General features: G+C 38.2%; 1 protein-coding gene across 2 annotated transcripts in view; it reads left to right on the plus strand.

Moving 5' to 3' along the window:
* The window catches only part of LOC146562789 (calsenilin-like), a 55,193-nt gene extending 38,669 nt beyond the window's left edge, over nucleotides 1–16,524 (plus strand). For both annotated transcript variants that reach the window (XM_085294962.1, XM_085294963.1), the window contains 6 exons: nucleotides 9,922–10,046; nucleotides 10,170–10,239; nucleotides 11,977–12,155; nucleotides 12,984–13,088; nucleotides 13,490–13,552; nucleotides 15,483–16,524. In XM_085294962.1, the coding sequence (XP_085151088.1) occupies nucleotides 9,922–10,046; nucleotides 10,170–10,239; nucleotides 11,977–12,155; nucleotides 12,984–13,088; nucleotides 13,490–13,552; nucleotides 15,483–15,530 (590 nt within the window). In that variant the 3' untranslated portion in view covers nucleotides 15,531–16,524. The remainder of the gene's footprint in view (nucleotides 1–9,921; nucleotides 10,047–10,169; nucleotides 10,240–11,976; nucleotides 12,156–12,983; nucleotides 13,089–13,489; nucleotides 13,553–15,482) is intronic.
* Nucleotides 16,525–17,336: the final 812 nt, after the last annotated feature.

Here is a 17,336-nt window from a genome sequence, read left to right on the forward strand (position 1 = left end):
TACAGCTTTTAGACACTTTGCATTGGCTTTATTTTTCTGATCTGGAAGCTACATCGAAGTTTTATATTGTGTATGAGTCAGACACATCGGCTAGGAGGAACTTGAGCCCATTCGACAGAACATATTGAACTCTTAGATGTTGTGTGCTTTTTTCAAATAAGATAACAGTGCATGACCTTTTTCACTTCAATGTTCAAAAGCATTAATGTCCTAGTTTTTATGTTTCAATCAGAAATTGACATCATGTTGACAAACCTCAGCAGCCTTATTTATAGCACAAGGGTCTTTGAAAAAAGCCTGAGTGAAGAGTGGAAAAAAGGTCACGACTACATCGTCTCTGTTGAGTCTTTGTTCACATTTTGTCTGTGAAGTACAAAAATCCAAATAAAGTACTTCTAATGTTTTTTTCCCTTTTTTCTTTTTCGAAATTCTGTAGATGTTGTAATATTTGGGGGCTTTTAACATTTCTTTCTAATGTTATATTCAGAGTTGAAAAGTTTAATGGGCTTTTATTATGCCTGATACTTCGTGAAGCCTTGAAGGGCTAACAGGCAGCGTACCTTTAGGACAGCAAAAGAAACATCAGACACTGCTCTTTGAATGATGCATTTTTTCCCTTTGACTAGAGTTTTGGGCTGAAGGCCAGCGAGTCAGAGTGCCCTACAGTCACTGTGCCAAGACAATTACAGCCGGAAGGCTCCAGTCGGCACATTAGTGCCTCTCATATGGCTCGGCATCATAAGTAATAAATTCAACAAAAACGCTAGTAATGTCCTTACATAATTTATCACTCCTCTCAATCTCTACTGTCTTCAGTTCCTCCAACACCACCTCTGCCTCTTCCTCCTCTTCTCCTCCAATACTAGAGCCTACACCCAGGTTTAGCATTACTTCACATCAATTATACATAAAGTATCGAACAAGCTTTCTCTGAGACCGCCTAAATATGGAGCCCCGAGTACTCCTCCAGGACCCTGAAGGACACTGGCCATCCCTGAGTAGCCTCCAAAATTCCCATCATGTGCCTTCATCTATTTAACTACCTACTTCAACATCTCCCACTAAGACTTTCCCAACTGCAGTGTCATTATCCCACTCCTGGATCATCTTCTAATTGCCTTAATCATCTTTAAGTACTTGTCACCAGAATGTTTGCGTCATCACCGATACAGGAAGTGGAATATATATCTGCTATTGTAGTTGGATGGATTTTAAGTTTTTTCTACATTAGGTCGTTAGGTCCATATATATTTGGACACTGACACAAGTTGTTGTTTGTTTGGGGGGGTTTTTTGTTGTTGTTTTTTACCCGTTTACTGAAACATACTCCATTTTAAATTATATGATGGACATAATGTGTAGACTTTCAGCTTTTACTTGAAGGTATCCATGTTCAATCTGGATGAAGGGTTTAGGAGTTTCAGCTCAACATGTGCCACCATTTTTTTAAAGTATTTGGACGATTGATTTAAAGGCTAGTTCATAGGCAGGTGGGGCAATTGCTTCATTATGTCATTATCAATTAAGCAGATAAAAGGCCTGGAGTTGATTTAAAGTGCGGTGCTTACATGTGGAAGATTTTGCTGTGAAAAGACGTGGTACAGTCAAATAAGTGTTCCATGCAGGTGAAACTAGCCGACCTTAACCTGCAAAAACAGAAAAAAAAAAACAATTAGACAAATTTCTGCAATAGTAGGAGTGGCAAAATCTACACTTTGGTACATCTTGAGAAAGAAAAAAAAAAGCACTGGTGATTTGAACAACACAAAACAACCGGGACGTCCATGGAAAACAACAGTGGTGGATGATCGCAGAATCATTTCCATGGTGAAGACAAACCCCTTAAAGACAGCCAACCAAATGAGCAATGCTCTCCAGGGGTTAGGCATTGCAATATCCAAGTCTACCATGAAAAGTAAATATAGAGGGCTCACTGCAAGATGCAAACCACTGATAAAACTCAAGAATAGAGAGGCTCGATTGCACTTTCTTAAAAAAAAAAAAAAACATCTAAAAATGTCAGCACAGTTCTAGGAAAAATATTCTTTGGACAGATGAAACTATAATCAGTCTCTACCAGAATGATGGCAAAGTGTGGAACAGACCATGATCCAAAGCATACCACATTATCTGTAAAACACGGTGGAGGCAGTCTGATTTCCTGGGCATGCATGGCTGCCAGTGGTACTGGGACACTAGTGTTTATTGATGATGTAACACAGGACAGAAGCAACCTAATGAATTCTGAGGTGTTCCGAGACGTACTGTCCTCTCATATCCAGTTAATGCAGTCAAATTGATTGGCCAGTGTTTCATTATACAGACAATAATGACCCAAAACATACAGGCAAAGCAACCCAGGAGTTTATTAAAGCAAAGAAGTGGAATATTCTTGAATGGCCAAGTCAGTCACCTGATCTTAAACCACTTGATTACAACAGTTACTACAGTTTAATACAATGAACTGGAACTGGTGTAACACGACATACAAAATTTTAATCAGCTTTTGCTTTAATACTGTAAAGTTAACATTAATATTAATATAAAAATACTACTGTTTAATGCTGAAATGAGAAATGTATGTATCTGAAGAAGCATGCAGTGCACCCTCACACTCAGTTAAGGTTTTTTGTTTGTTTGTTTGTTTTAAATCTTGAATATGTGCATCGGGATCTTATGGCAGGAAAGCTTAATCCACATTTTTAAGCTAAACTATATATGCAATAAAAATGAAAGTTTGTATTTTGTTTATGTTATTTAATTCATGTCAGTAGGACACCAACCCAAAATGCAAAATGTTAAATTCAATTCAATCCAGTCCAGTTTTATCTATAAAGCATCAAAGCACAACAGTTGCCTCTCGTTATTATTATTGATAACGAGGGGCTGCGGTTTAGGGAATGCCTCATTGGGATAGACGGGTGGAAACTAGACAAAGAGCAGAGAGAGGGTGAAACAAGAATAAATGTGTGTGTGGTGCAAGTAGGTATTTATAGACATATGACCGGAAGAGGAGTGTTTTGGGTGGAGTCTAGCTCCTGAAATTCAGAAAAATTAGCTCCAATTATGTGCACTAATTTAATTTCCCTGGCAGTGTGACTTCTTCCAGGTGTATGAGTGATGAGTGAGTTTTTTTTTCTGTCATTTACATTCATGCTACTGTGTGTGTGTGTGTGTGTGTGTGTGTGTGTGTGTGTGTGTGTGTGTGTGTGTGTGTGTGTGTGTGTGTGTGTGTGGTAAATGGAAAGTCAAGAGCTCAATAAATCAAAATCTAAGTGTGATGCTAAAGGAAGTTAAATCTAAAGTGAATACAGGTATTGTGGTATGAGGTGGTAAAGATCTTCTAGCTCCAAGAGTGTGTTGATTCCATCAGCAGCAGCAAAGACGGGTACTATGGATGTTTTGATAAGACCACAGTTTAATATTAATTGAGAGTTAATTTGTCTGGGATTGCACCACTTTTCAGTCACAACTGGTGCAATCCCTATACATCTGGATGACAAGCAGGACTGGTCCTTGAACTGGTCTTCCTTAGATGTAACCCAAGAGGTTTTGTTGAAATTAATTGATCTCTATGTCGCCTCATTTTTTTTTCTCTTTGTGTTTGCAGTTTAAGATATTAATTTTCTTTTCACATTTTCCTGCCTCAACGTTTTGAGTTTAAGTTGTGTTTATAAAAGATTCGTTGTTTCATCATTGAGAATACAATACAACAGGCTTTTTAAATATTCATTAATTCAGTGTTTTCACAACAGAGTTGATTATAATCTCGTGGGGGAACCAGACAGGCAAATATCTATTAAAGTATGTTTTAAACCACATCAGGAGGCTATCTCAGAATCCATTTTGGTACTGTGTATGTGCTAAAACATTCCACATTTAGCATCAGCAATACATTAGTGGTCGCCTATTAATCAGAAGATGCCGTGGCCTATTTGATGAATTATTTATATCATCAGCACTCAACAAAAGCTCCTTTGATTTCACCCTACGAAAAATATTCACTCATTGGCACTTGTTGTGTGTGTTTGTGTAAATGTGTGTGTGCTTATAGTTCAGTTAAGTGATGTGATCTAAAACCAAACCACTGACCTTTCAGGCCGGTGCTCTCTGATGTCGATTTTTGGGATCAGTCCAGGACCTATTTTGGGATGAAATCGATGGCAGAGGTAGCCTTGGCTTTAGAGATGTATGAGCCCTATTTCGGGGCTTTCTGATACCAGTATCTGGTGTTTTACTGGCGGTTTGTGTTGGATATTTTAAGTGGCAAGTGGCGTCAGTGTACGGTAAGAAAAGATAAGGAGGAAGTGAGTATTTCACTCTGTTCATCTCTGGTTTCTTTGCTCATTTTCATGTTTCTTAGAAGCCCTTTAGATCAATTTAATAAATTACTCAGAATTTATGATTCGTATCATCAATTTCCCAAAGCTGGTACATTTAGAAAATGCTTTCAGTTAAACAGGACCTACTGTGCTTCTTCTTGTTTTATCTAATATGGCCAAAGTTTCAAATAAGTTCAGCATATGTGCAATTAATTCCTCTGAAAGGAAAGCTCAGGGTTTAGACTTTAGCTTTGACACTTTTTTCTACTCTTGGACTTCTATAATATCAGCCCACCTTCTGTTTGCAAGGGGCAGCCAATCAGAAGGCAATCAACTAAAAGTGAGAAGAGCTTTAATGCTGTTTGTTTCAGATCACTGATGAGCTGAGGGGCTAAGGCACAGTAAAAGATAAAAAGATTTATTTGAACTGTGAATCAATAAAATCAAAATAGCAGGCAGTAGTGGACTGGCAAGTGGAAGCACCAAAACATTTCCCGGTGGCCTAAAGGTCATTTTAGCCTGCCGTGAATTTGAGCAGCAATATTATAAAAGTGCGAATGAGTTGAGGGAACTATCAGACCACAGCAGATCTGTCTCTAGCGTCCTCCTCTGCCATATCTTCCCTTTGCGGATCCTCCATCATTACATCCATGAGATTTCTCTGTGGTCTTCAACTTCTTCTCCCTGGCAGCTCCATCTTTAACATCCTGCCTCCTCTGCACATGTCCAAACTGCTCAACCTGAGCTGTTCCTCTGATGTACTTATTTCTAATCTTGTCCATCCTGGTCACCTCCAGCATCATCAATCAGCCCCGTATGTGCTTAATGTAAGAGCTGTCATTTTTAATTATTATTTTCTTATTTTAATGGCTCCATCCTCCAGGATCTGAAAAACAAATGATGTGAGATGAATGTCACTTTCAGTTAATGCTGTTTATTTAGAGCAATATGCTTAAGAAGCTGCATCTTATGATCTTAGGAGTTAATACAATCCACTAATGGTAGACTCTGTTATCTATGATTTATCGCTGGATTTTATTGCTAAAGTTTCAAATTGAATGAGTAGGAAATTATAGAAGGTCTGCATGGACATAACTGTGAATGGAGAGAAAAACAATTTCTTAGTCTATGGAATTACATCCTCATATTACATCATGCACTTTGTGCATGTTGTCTCTTTAGTCTCCACTAGAGGGAGGCACACAGTAAAATGAGCTTTGAACAAGTGTCACAGGGCCCGAGGGAGCCTTGTCTCACTGTTTTTCTTTATTACATGAGAATGAGTGTGTGACAGGACTCCACCGAGGCATTAAATCTGTGCTGCAGATCCCAAGAGAGACGGGGGAACAATTAGAAAGTGGATCACGGAGATGACTGGGAAAATGAGATTCAGGACACCTGTTGACCTTTGTCACCACCCTCTCTGTGTCCTTAAAGGCAAATTATTTTTCCGCTTGTCACATTTAGCAGAAATCATTCTAATCTTTGTCAGCCATGCCTATTTAAAGCCGTCCTGCACTGATTTGATGTATTTTCCGGTCTCGTGTTGAGGTTGTTTTGATGGAAATGGGAGAAATGCAACTTTCTCTGCTTCCTCAGGAGTTCAGAGGTTAATTAGCAGAGAATAAGGTGTGATATGGAGGGAGGCTATAGAGGAGGAAGCTGCACAGCATCAGTCATTTGTTCTGTGGTGGATTTTCCTGATGCACCTCCTTGTGAATTTTGGATAATTTTTTTTATTGTTATCACTGACGGCAGGAATAATATTTACTGGAGAAATCCCAAGCCAGCTTCAGCTTTTTGCCAAAAACCTAATCTATGTGGTGTGAGAATATTTGAGCTTCCTCTTTGTGTGATTGGATTTCCTGTGGATTAACGTGGTGATCCAGATTTTTTGGGGGGATTTTTTACTCTCATCTGAAGCATTTGACGTTCATGAGGGAGTTGGACCATCACACCCTGCTTTTAATTGTGGAAAAAATCCTGTAACATTCATTGGAGCACAACAGATCACCGGGGTAAAAAAAAAAACAAAAAAAAACAGGCAGTCAATTAAAAAGGCAGAGGGGGAGAGCTAAATAAAGAATCATCAAGAAAAAAATGTGACATAAAAAGAGTGATGAGTGACTGACACTGTTTCAGAGACAGGAAAAGGCAGTGGAGAAGAGTGAGACTGTGAGAGGCAGATGGATTAAGACAGGTGTCTATAGAGAGTCCAGTGATGTCGAAATAGAGGCAAGGAAAATAACAAGAGAAGACGAGATAGAAGAAGAGGGGAAGATGAGTGTAAGATGGGAGACGGAGGGACTCCAGACAGTTGGCATCGTCTGCCTGGTGATCATGTTCCTCAAACTGATGCACCTGCTGGGCCTGATCGACATCACTGAGACCGGTGAGATGCCACAGGAGGGGGGAAGTGAGGAGGAGGAAAGACACGGAGCAATTTGTGAATGTTGTGAATGTGTCTGACCCAATTTGGATACGTGTAGATTATCAAGAGAGAAGAAGACATAGCTGTAAGAGACATGAGACAGCCACAGATGGTGTAAACAATAAAGACTTTTTTTGGCTTGGTTTTACACAGGCATCATTTTAAAGCTTGTTAGCTGAATAATTGATGTGAGTTGACAGTCAGTCCCTATCAACCTCTGGTAATAATTGCTCACATGTATATTCTTTTAACCCGAAGCTTTAAATATGTAAATCTTTTAAAAATGGCAATTATAGAAATACACAGTGTATTACTGATTCCTGAAATACTAATTTCAAACAGGAGTAAATAGTTTGATTTCAGTTTGGCATGAATACATATTTGATGGTCTGGTGAGTATTTGCAGCACTGGGGCATTAAAGGGGGAATTAACTATCATGGTAATACCAGTGCAGCAGTTTGGCTCGTGTTTTAGTGACAGTTAGTGACATTAAAATTGACACATGTTTAAAAAAACAACCATACTTTCCCAGTACCTCAGAGTGTGTATAGTACAGTAGCTACAGAAATCACTTCTGTTAGAGCAATGATTCCCCAGTACCAGTACAAGTACCCCCAGGGTACTTCTCCAGCCAGGGGAGTACGTGAAAGATCAGCTATTACTTAGGCCAGTTAAAGACTTTAGTGGACATTAACATGTTTAAGCACCCTCGAAAACATGATTCTTCACCCTCAATGAAGCAATAATTTTGAGTTAAATACAGGTGATATATATAATTAAAAGGTTTATTTATTCAGATAATAAATCATTAAGGAAAATGTGCTTATAAATTGAATCTTTGCCAATCAAGTCAATTTTATTTCACCAGATTCCATTAAATTTGACATTTTATCTTTTATTTATGTTACAAACTATACATGGAACATTCACATGTAATTAAATTAGAGGTAGAAGTAAAGCATTTTGGGCACAGGCTATTTGACTGCATAAAACCTCTCTAAAAGAAATAAATGAGGAGTAAAACAAAGAAGAAAAACTGATTTACTTTTATCCAAAGAGAAATCAACGATTAAGATAGTTTTCTAAAATTATGCCTAACACTTTACATTATTACATAATGCATTGCAAATCCCAGCAAAGTGAAGTCTGCCATTTTCATTCTTAATGTATTATAATAGTTTTCAGTGTATTTTGTAGATTGTGTTCTGTGTGTCTGAATTTTCTGAAGTTTTGAGCCCTGGGTTCAACATTTCCATGGTAACAGATGCCTCCGCCAATCAGACGCCACTGTTTCAATTTAGGATTGTGGGTAGAGTAAAAAAAGCCTTTTCGTTACAACGAAAAGGTTGATATACAGACCTGTGCTTTCTGTAGGAATACTTACCATCATCCCATGTTTTAGATTGTAGTAAGGCGTAACTCTGAATGTTTATGGCTCATAATGAATCAGGTTTTTATTTCCACAAACTAAATGCTGACCTGCAGAACTCTCGTCACCAATAGTTTTTCTTGGTTATTCTGTATTATTTTGTATCATGCAGGAGATACAGAATAATCATGCTCTGATGGGATCATATGAGCGTTATTTTCTTTAATAGAATTTGAAATTATTAAAAATGTGCAGGTTAGATTCATTTTAGATTAGAATCTTTAGCAGGCAAATTAAACTTTTTTGCAGAAATGTTGCAAAAATGCATTGAACAGTCTGAAAATTTAGAGGGGAAAAAGGAAAATGTGTGGACTTTTGAGAAAGTATTTCATCCTACCGGGTGCCTTTTCTGATATAACTGGGTTACAAGAGCATGACCGTCTTTGACAGCTGCACCCATACAGACAAGGTCAGAAGCCATCTTCTTCTCACATTGTGCAAGAATAAATGAACTGTAAAGAAATGTTGAAGAGCGGATCACATTCTAGTTTTAATCCCCTTCTCTGTGGTTTGGGTTTATGTTTCACAGCGTATCATATTTCCCCGCTCTGCTGGGTGTTTTATCCGAATATGACATGAGTCCTCTCCTTTGGACCCAGCGTGTAAACCACACAGCGTCCGATCTGACTTGACATGTTTTCTTTTTGTTTTTTGTTTTTTTCTTCCTCTTACTGTCACTCTCCCACTGTTCTCCATTTACGCTCTTTCACTCCATCTCGGTGTCGACACCCGTCCACCTCCTCCACCTCTGTTCTTTCTGTCTAAAGATGGTGAGTATGTAACAGCACGAGTCCAACCAAACGGAGAAAACGTCCCTCCTTTTTTAAAAGTGTTTTCTTTTTGCCCGGCTGTGCAGTGCTTTCTCTTAGTGTGCAATGGTAACCAATGTCACGACACTTCATTTGAGTGAGAAAGTGTCTTTGATCTAAATGATCAAACTTAGGTTTTCTGTGGTGGCTTTTGTTTTGAAAGTCGCTCCATATAAAGTCAGCCAGATTTGAAACATTTCCCACACGTCTACCTTCAGGATAGGCTGATTTTTGTTCTATAATAACTTTTTTATGTTTAATGAAGGCATGCAAACTTTTACTTTTATACTATAAATATACTTTCCAAGTTACAGGCCCTTGAAGTACATAGAGATTGGCTGGAATTCAGTGCTTTTTAATGGCCTTTCATTTTTAAATGCTTGAACCTGATTAAAACTGATTTGGTTGTAGTTTTTAACTATGTTTAAACAAGGCAATAAAAAAAAGTGATAAATTTCAACCTTCCTTTTATATATTTCAAGGGCCTGTAGCTCAGAAACTACTCATACATTATTGACCAACAATATCAGCTGATTCTGATGGGGCCATGTGGGATGCATTGATTGAATTCTCATAAAATGACCCTCCAAGTTTGGTGACATGTCCACCATAAAGAAAGTACCTCCTCCTCTTATTTTACTCCCTTGTTCGCCTGCCTTTTCCTCCTCCACAGTTTTTTGATAATTCTCTCTTTTGAACTTCGAACATTTTCCTCTTATGCCTCCTCCTGTTGAATGTGTGAACCCACCCACACCCCATCTCCGAATGTTGACCTGCATCCTCTCACTCAATGTCTGCCCCATCCTCCCTCTTTTTTCTTTCCATCCTTCCCTCCCTTCATCACTTCTCTCTCCTTCTCCCCTTCTTTACTTTTCCTCCTTTCTGTCTGTCTATCCATCCCTTTCTCTCTGTCTCTCTTCCTCCCACAGACAGCAGCGACAGTGATTTGGAGCTGTCGACTGTGCGTCACCAGCCAGAGGGGCTGGACCAGCTGCAGGCTCAGACCAAGTTCACCAGGAAGGAGCTTCAGTCTCTGTATCGAGGCTTCAAGAACGTGCGTCTAGCTGCTCCTTCTGCTGAGACCAGCCTAATTGCTTTGCTATTATTACTATGCTTTATATAGAGCTGAATTATTATTCTAACATGTATATCTCCTTTTTCCTCCTCTCTTGAGCAGGAGTGTCCCAGCGGACTGGTTGATGAGGAGACATTCAAGTCCATCTATTCTCAGTTCTTTCCCCAAGGAGGTTAGACATTAAAACAATCTCCTCTTTTTCTGTCCTTTTTAGTGAGGGACTGAGGGTCATATTTTTCCACACCTGATTTATATTTCATAACTTTGACCTCCTAAGACCCAAACTCTTTCATGGCATGCATTTTTAATTTCTCTTTGCTATTTGGGCTGATTGGGACCTGATGAATGTAAAAACAAAATTATCTGATTTCTTTTTTTTTTTTGAGAAAAATGAGACCCACATATGAGGACATTCGTTTTAAATTTTGATAGAGCAGTGGCAGTATAATGTCCTCCTAAGTGGATATCAGGCCCTTGTAGAGAAAAATTTAGTATTTTGGTCTAGACCAGCGGTCCCCAACCCCCAGGCTTCAGACCGGTACCGGTCCGTGAGTCGTTTGGTACCGGGCCACGAGAGTTGAGGCTCAGGTCTGAAATGTATGTGTTTCAGGGTTTTTATCGGTTTTCAGCGTTATTTTGTTATGGTTTTTATCGTTAACTCAGTTTTCCTCGGTCTTTTCACGTGTGTTATGAATAAATCTTCTTTTTTTGGTACCGGTACTAGTTTTATTTTGTTGTATTTATCTGCGACACCTTAAAGGCCGGTCTGTGAAAATATTGTCGGGCATAAACCGGTCCATGGCGCAAAAAAGGTTGGAGACCGCTGGTCTAGACGACCCAAAATGTGATGTCCACATGTGTGGACGCCAGGTCCTAGGAGGTTAAACAAGATTTAAACAAGATGCACACCCAATTATTTTGTTCCTGAAGCAGGCTTGAAATATGCCTCCATTCAGGAAAGAGAAACAAGGGTTACCCCAGTAGGTGTCAAAGGGGGAATGAGTTAAAAGCATTTAGTATGAGAAGTAAAAGTATGTGGCTACAAGAGCCACATGCTGCAATATTCAGTTAAAATTCAGTTTATCATGCTTTAATGCTGCCCTATTAAAATAATTTAATAGCATTAAAAAATACACAGTGTGTCAGAATTAATCTGAAACTGAAAAGTCCAGTATGACAAAGTCTGAAAGAATACCCAGACTGCCACCTTCAAATGAGAGGAAGCTGCTTTGGATGCTCAGGAGCAACCCAGGAGCCATCAGTGCTCAAGCCTGCTATGAACTGGAAACCAGTGAAACACCAGCTTTATTGGCTGAATATGTTTTACATCGCCATGGACTAAAAGGGTGTTGACTACACGGACAAGTCAAAGCCTTCTGGAGAAAAGTGACACAAAAATTGATCTATTTGGGTACAATGACATGAGGCATTTTTGGAAGAGTGTCATGTCTCCCTCCCCTTACCCCTGTTGGAGGGTTCTTTCTGTTAAAAAGGAGGTTTTCCTTCCCACTGTCGCCAAAATATTTGGTCATGGGGGGGTCGTCTGGTTGTTGTTGGTTTCTCTGTATTGTAGGTTCTTCATCTTACAATACTAAGTGCCTTGAGGTGATTATTGTTGTGATTTGGTGTTATATAAATAAAACTGAACTGAATTGAAGGCGAAGCGAAGCTTTACAACCCAAGAACAATGCACTGCAACAGTGTTGCAACAGGACGCATCAAAACACACACAAAAACTAGTTCTAGAATTGAAACCGCAGGCTAACCTCTGGAACAGCCTTTCCAAAGTCCCAACTTCAATCATGAAAACTTGTTAACAATGTTTGAAAACTGGGTCTCCCTCTCCTTTGCTTTTTTGGGTGCTTTGTTAAAAGCACTACATTAAATCCGCATCTTCTTTCATCTACAGATGCAACCACCTACGCTCACTTCCTGTTCAACGCGTTTGACATGGACAGAAACGGTTCAATCCGTTTTGAGGACTTCGTCATCGGCCTATCAGTGTTGCTCAGAGGTTCGGTCACCGAGAAGCTCAACTGGGCTTTCAACCTTTACGACATTAATAAGGATGGTTACATCACCAAAGAGGTGTGTGTGTGTGTGTGTGTGCGTGCGTGCGTGTAAGATATGTCATTTTTTTGACAAGACAAAGACAAATTTCATATTCTGTCACCTTTGTTACATCCAAAACTGTTTAAACTGACATGAAGTAGAAGCAACTAATAACTGATTTCATATGTGTACACTTAAGTGCTTTACAAGAAGATAAATGTTTTTTGTTTTTTTTAAAAACCACACTCACTAGCTCACCTTCTCAATCTAGATTCTGGGTCTAGATACTGATCAGGGGCCTTAAACCAGGCAGAATTATATATTTTTGTTAGTAATAACTATTATGTCCTATTTAAGCAGTTAATAAGCATTTTAATAATGCTTATTAACTGCTTATTAAGGTGTTAATAAGCATATTAAGCCCATTTCTTGGGGCAGATATGCCTGTTTGTATTTGTAGAGAATAGCATGTTGATTGGCTTCACTTTGAGAAACTACACCAGTCGCAGACATTTAAAGGAGAGCTCTTATACTCGTTTTCCATGGTATAGGTGACCTGAATGATGATTGTGCCTTTGGCAGTTTCAAGCTAAATAAACATATGTAGACATTTAGCCTCAAGGGCTGTCTGTCTCTATCTATCTGCCCTGATACAATCTCATCTTTCTCAGAGACTGGCTTTTTTTTGTTTTTATTAAAAACAGCCAAGATGGGACAACTAAATTAAATTTCCATTTTAATCATATAATATAGAGTTTGTACATTTTAAAATTCATAGTAGGTAAACAAAACACTGAAACAGTTGGCTGTTTTAGGTAAAAAGTGAATTATATTCACTCCCTTTCCTTCTCTGCTTCTCTTCAGGAAATGCTGGCAATTATGAAGTCGATCTATGACATGATGGGGAGGTATACCTACCCTTGCGTGCGGGATGAAGCACCCTCTGAACATGTCGACAAGTTCTTTCAGGTTCTGATTCCACACAATTAAATATAATTTCTAGATTATAGTTTTTCATTGAGTCATGGATAACAGACTTAGGGGTAGTAAGATTTAGCCTTGAGGCAGATGACTAATGCCCAAAGTTATGATGAAAAGACTGGTGATGGCTCAGATTGACTCCCTTTTCCATAAAAGCTATTGTAAGCCATACATAACTACATTAGAGCATCTTAGAATATCTGTCATAGATAAAGACAAACGTCTAGGTATAAACGCAAACAGAGCCATTTATGAAAAGTTTTCCTTTGTAAAATATAATTTGGTTGGAAATGACCCTACTCATTCATTTTGGTCTCTTAAGAGTTAAATATCGTAAATATTGTCTCACTAATGTCTGCTTTCTCTTCTTATTTTTTCTGTTTTTTCAGAAAATGGACAGGAACAGAGATGGTGTAGTGACTATTGAAGAGTTCATTGAGACCTGTCAGAAGGTGATGCACACTTTTTTGTCCCACACACCAGTCAGTGTAAATCACAATTACAGTATTGCAGTAGATCAAGGTTCTTGGTTCAATGTCAGCTACAGCATGACGGCACTCACACTGACTAGTGTTATCTCCCTTCACACATATTGTAAACCCTGACATGTTATTTTTGGAGGAATATTACACTTTCTAGTCTGTAATGATCATATTCTGTATTTATATGCGGACTTTGCCTTTACTAATTATAGCGTGTTTATTTTTGAATCACCTTTAATCTTGTGTTCTTCTATATGTGTCTCCACTTCTTTCTCACAGTCAGTACTGTAAGGAAAAGAGACCTGATTACACCTAATTTCCTTTTTTAATACCCAATTCATGAACTTAAAAACGTCAGTGATAAAAACTCAGCTTCACATCCTCAAAGATATCTCTGCAGTTAATAACCAGAACCAGATGTTCCTCATATCAATACACTATTTTGGTTGAAAAATGTTTATAAACTAATATCCTTAATCATGAACATTCTCTGAAGGAAAGCACTTCCTCTGTATTTTGCTATATTAAGCTCCTGGTGTTTAATTTGTCACAGTCAGTATCTACACAATGTTAACAAACACTAAAACAGTGTTTACTCATCATCTAGTTATTTGGGCAGGCTACTTTTTCAGATTTTTTATGTCTGCTAGACAACCTTGACATAAACACAGTTTTTTTTTCTTAGATTTTTTACAGTAAAGTCAGTAGGCCTTACCAGGAAGACATCTCTGTACTGGAAAAGAAAGAAATTTTAAAACACACCTCCAAAAGCTGTAAATTGTTAACTGGGCAACAGTAAAAGTCATTATCTCCTGATAAAGGGTAGTTTTGAGTGTTGGCACTCACTACCAGCAAGTAAAAACTTGTAATGAGGCAATTAATTGACTTTTGACCCCGTTTCTTAACTGTTTTACCACAAAATTTTCTTTAGATTGTATGCGCAGTTTCGTGGATGTCAGTTTTCTTACCGACTTCACAAGTAGTTGAGGTCAAAGTATGTACACTAACTTATCTTGTGTTTTGGTTGGTGTAAAACACTGGGTTTTTAGATTATTAGTCATTATTTATTTTGAGACCATCTGTGTGTGCTGTTTACCCCAAACTCAAATATTGGTCAGTGCCTCTGATGCAGCTCTGCAGCTGTTTTAACATGCTTCAATCAACAGAGATAAAAATGGAAAATTCAAGCCAGTGCATTTACGTAACGAGCAGAGAGTGTTCCAGTTATTTTACTCAAACTGTAGACGTACTGTAGCATGCTTTATTTACACACAATTTTTTTTAAAAATACCGATAACACTAAGGCGCAAAAGAATTACAATCTGAGAACTTTGAATTAACACAAACAATAGACTGAATGCTGCTGCTTTTCCCCAACAGGCTGTGTGTAATAGATGGATTACCACCAGGGGATGACTTGATCGATGACCTCAGTAAATCTTTTTCCTTAGTTAGTGGTCTCAAACACCAGTTCAAGTGTCATTGAATATAAAGTTTGGTGAAAAAGAATGTTTTTCTAGGGCTCTAAGTACACCCTAGATTTCATTTTCTGTATTTTCTGCATGACTTTCTCAGTGTCTCACATCACTCTTCTATACAGCATTGCCTCAGTTGACTACATTCAGTCTTCTTCTCTATCAAGCACATCAAAAAACTGAAATTAGTTGTCTATTAGATATTTGTAAAAACAAGCTCAGTCTCTAATCTGTGCCCCTATAAAGAAACATGACATGGTGGAAGATTTATATTCGCAGTTGCTGATAATGACTCAGTTCTTTTGGCTATAAACAGTGCCACCATGGCCATTTGTTATATCTGAAACTTTGACCTAATCAGCGTGAACATTTGTTTCCTTCTGAATTTGCTGACAGATGTTTTTTCTTTATCGTTTTATTTGCAGGACGAGAACATCATGAACTCCATGCAGCTGTTTGAAAATGTGATATAAGAATCTGGACGTCCTCAGCTGTTTTCCTTCATTAGCACAACTCGCATACAAACAGAGCAAAGTCATGCACTCCACCCAATGCCGCAGACTCCACAATAACGTAAGACACCCTGATACATAATGTAGCTCCAGTGAAGATGCAGGGACTAGAGGTTTTTCTATTTCTCGCCACACTCTTTTAATGGTATCTTGTGACTGTTTCTGGATTACAAAAACTGCCTCATGTCAAAGGAGACATTCTTGGATGACTTTTTTGTCCTCGGTGGCTCAACAGACATGCTGATTGTGCTTTGATCAGCGGACAAAAGCCACAAGGAACGAAGAGGCTCACAGAAATTGACAAACTACATGGATACTAACTTTAACAATAACATACAGTATATACACTCACATATGGAAAAGCCTGCTGTTTCCTCAGATTTTTTTATAGCACTGGATGGAGAAAAAAATCACAGTGAAAAAAAAAGACATGAACTAAAGCATGTTTGTCATCAGATATGTCATGTGGAATTAGCTTGCACTACAGTTTTATGACTATGTATTATATGTGCCTGAAATAAAGGCACTGTAGATACCTGCACCTGATATACCACTGAAGAAAACCAGTGTATATGTATATACATGTAAAGTTAATAATTATATCTAATGCATTGTGTTGGTCTAATCTGTGCTCCACCAAGTGATGGAATAGGACCAGTGCTCAATATTTGTTTAAGAAATTTCAATGTTAATCACTTTTAAAAAAAATGGTTAGTAAGCGTCGTTGGAATTTGGGATATTTAAATGTTTCTCTTCTTTTTTTATTTTTGTTTTGGAAGATTATGTTTGCTGATCAGATTACAAAAATGAGTCTTTGCACAACCGTGAAGAAAGACACATCAAACTAAGACCTTTTCTTTAGTATCTGTGAGCATGCTGACTCCACAGTGCCACAGTGTCATGTACAGTACAGTAGGACCTTTGTGATGTCAGGTAATTAAAGATGCTGTCTACAGGTGCGACTTCTTCTCTTTATTGTGGTTAACCAGTGGTTAACCAGTGCATTCAAATGATGATTCAGAAAATCTTTCATTATAAAAAGTCAATTTCTATTCCTCTGTATTTAGTGTTACATGCTGGCTTTGGAGCATTGCCCTGTTGTGTGACCCGGCTTATGCAATTACGGCTATTCTTCCAGTCTTTCTTGATCATACTGTCTATTACTGCATGCATAATGCGTTCCTCAGCCTGACAGGGGTCACACTGATACTTTGATACGATCCCTCAGAGTGACCACTAACCTGATAATGTCAAGCCCACCCACTTAAACAATAGAATTGAATACAGTAAAATTATTATTTTAAGTGGTGCTTATTAATGTGCAGAGTAGATCAAGTTAACACAAAAGGGAAGACAATGACATGAACATATTTAATTTAGCAGCATATTTATTGATTGAACATTCAGGCTTTGGGTGAACAGGTTGCACAACATCACTGTAATGTGTGACATGAAAGGCTAAAAAGCACGCATTGATTTTCTCAGGAATTGGTTAAGGGCCAAAGCTGGGATTGAAGTCAGTAATTAGACATATTTATCAGTTGTAAAACATAAAGTTTTACAACACAGTGGCAAAAGCAGGGATCTCATGATGAGTCCAAGATAGTTCAAGATTCAAGATTCTTTATTCGTCACATGCATAGTTATACAAGTACAACACGCAGTGAAATGTAACCTGACACACTCCTCGACTTGTGCAAAAAGGGGGAGAGAAGAAGAACATTATATATTATATACATTAGGTGAATGTGCAGTAGTAGCATTGTA

This window comes from Mchenga conophoros, linkage group LG12 (genome assembly GCF_057382185.1).
Source record: "Mchenga conophoros isolate Kocher_MC1m ecotype Shallow Benthic linkage group LG12, M_conophoros_male_GT1.1, whole genome shotgun sequence".
NCBI classification, from domain to species: Eukaryota; Metazoa; Chordata; class Actinopteri; order Cichliformes; family Cichlidae; genus Mchenga; species Mchenga conophoros.